This window comes from Fragaria vesca, linkage group LG7, assembly GCF_000184155.1.
Source record: "Fragaria vesca subsp. vesca linkage group LG7, FraVesHawaii_1.0, whole genome shotgun sequence".
NCBI lineage: Eukaryota > Viridiplantae > Streptophyta > Magnoliopsida > Rosales > Rosaceae > Fragaria > Fragaria vesca.
The window spans coordinates 10443850-10445714 of NC_020497.1; the positions used below are offsets into that span (position 1 = coordinate 10443850).

The following is a 1865-nucleotide window of genomic DNA, read 5'->3' on the forward strand; positions in this document are numbered from 1 at the left end:
GTACGAGGTTTTTGACGAGGCAACAGATCAGTACCATCGGCATATCAGCGCGCGGCACAAGGGGAGTGTTCTAGGATATTCTCTATGTGTGCCTTGGCCTTATGCCAATAGGATATGTAGTTAGACTAGATCTATGTATTCATATCCTTACCATATTGGTATTGTGTAATTCCCTATATAAAGGGCTCCTATCAATGAATAAGATGATGATTCTCTTGCTATCTCTTTGTCTCTACACTTTATCCTTCATCATTTTGTTATTATTCGAAGAAATGTTATATCATTTTTAAAGTATGGCAACAATGTTTATTGTATCACTTTGTGGAGAAGAATGTTAACGGCTACATCATTTCAGACTTTTGGACAAGGCAATGATCGTTGATGAACATGATGCATCAAGCAAAATGAGAAATCCTTGGAGGTTGTGCTCTCTGAATCATGTGGAAGAAGTGAAGCTTGTTGTCCGCCTAATTCCCATATGGTTGAGCTGCCTAATGTTTCACGCAGTTCAATCTCAACTCCACACCTACTTCATCAAACAAGGTTCTACGATGATCAGATCTATTGGACCCAAGTTCAGGTTCCCCCCTGCATCACTTCAAGCCGTAGTTGGCATCATGATCGTAACTACCGTCCTAATTTACGACCGAATTATTGTTCCGACAGCACGAAAGGTCACAGGACATCCCGCAGGCATAACGGTACTGCAACGAATTGGTGTTGGCCTATTCTTGTCCGTAATCAACATGGTTGTGGCAGCTCTAGTGGAAGCTAAAAGGGTTGGTGTTGCTAGAGATAATAACCTCATGGACAACCCGAAAGCAATAGTACCAATTAGTGTCTGGTGGTTACTCCCACAATTCATTGTCACAGGTTTGTCGGATGCGTTCACCGTTGTAGGACTCCAAGAGTTGTTCTATGATCAAATGCCAGATGCAATGAGAAGCTTGGGAGCTGCAGCATACATCAGTATTCTTGGAGTTGGAAGCTTTCTCAGTAGCTTCATCATATCTTTGGTGGAAACTTTTAGCAGAAACTCTGGTGAGCCATGGTTAGGTAACAACCTTAATCGCGCTCACCTTGATGACTTCTACTGGGTGCTTGCGGGACTAAGTGCTTTATTTTTTGGTGTTTATATATGGGTTGCAAACCGATTTGTTTACAAGAGAGTTGTAGGGGAAGCATCAAATGAGGTGTAAAAGCTTTAAGAACAAATCATGGCATCGTTAGTGAAACAAAATGTACTTATGCCAACTACTATCGATGGTGGTGTGGTTATGATTAGTACTAGTACTAGTAACTAGTAAGGAGACTTCCTTCGATCGTTTGCTCTATATCAAACATTATCAGATTAATTATAATCAAGTTTAAAGAGGTCCTCTTTACATCCTTCATATATATATATATATATATGCTTTTTATGCTACACAAGTCCGCATTTATTTTTACGGTGCAGATTTCTGCTTTAGACTCATTTTTCAATCGAATTTTCATATCTCCACCGTCTAGTCTTTAGATATTAATATATAGATCATCTCTATAAAATTTCAGCCAAATTGGTTATCATTAAGGCACTCAAAACTGCATTTTTCTGTTATAAACATGAACGGTTCAAGTTTGACAGAATTATGTTCATCCATTCATCCATTGGTTTAATCGAGTTTGAGTGCCTTAATGACAACCAAATTGGCTGAAATTTTGCAGAGATGATCTATACATTAGTATTTAAAGACAAGACGGTGGAAATGTGAAAATTAGATTGAAAAGTGAGTCTAAAGTGGAAATCCACACCATAAGAATAAATACGAACGTGTGTAGCAGAGAAAGCCTATATATATATATATACAGTTCATTTCCAGAGTGGG

At 38.6% G+C, this 1865-nt stretch overlaps 1 protein-coding gene across 1 annotated transcript in view; it reads left to right on the forward strand.

The window, feature by feature from the left end:
- LOC101298754 (probable peptide/nitrate transporter At3g54450-like) overlaps positions 1 to 1199 on the forward strand; it is an 8366-nt gene extending 7167 nt beyond the window's left edge. The window contains exon 5 of the mRNA XM_004308541.1: positions 356 to 1199. Within this exon, the coding sequence (XP_004308589.1) occupies positions 356 to 1199 (844 nt within the window). The remainder of the gene's footprint in view (positions 1 to 355) is intronic.
- The last annotated feature ends 666 nt before the right edge of the window (positions 1200 to 1865 follow it).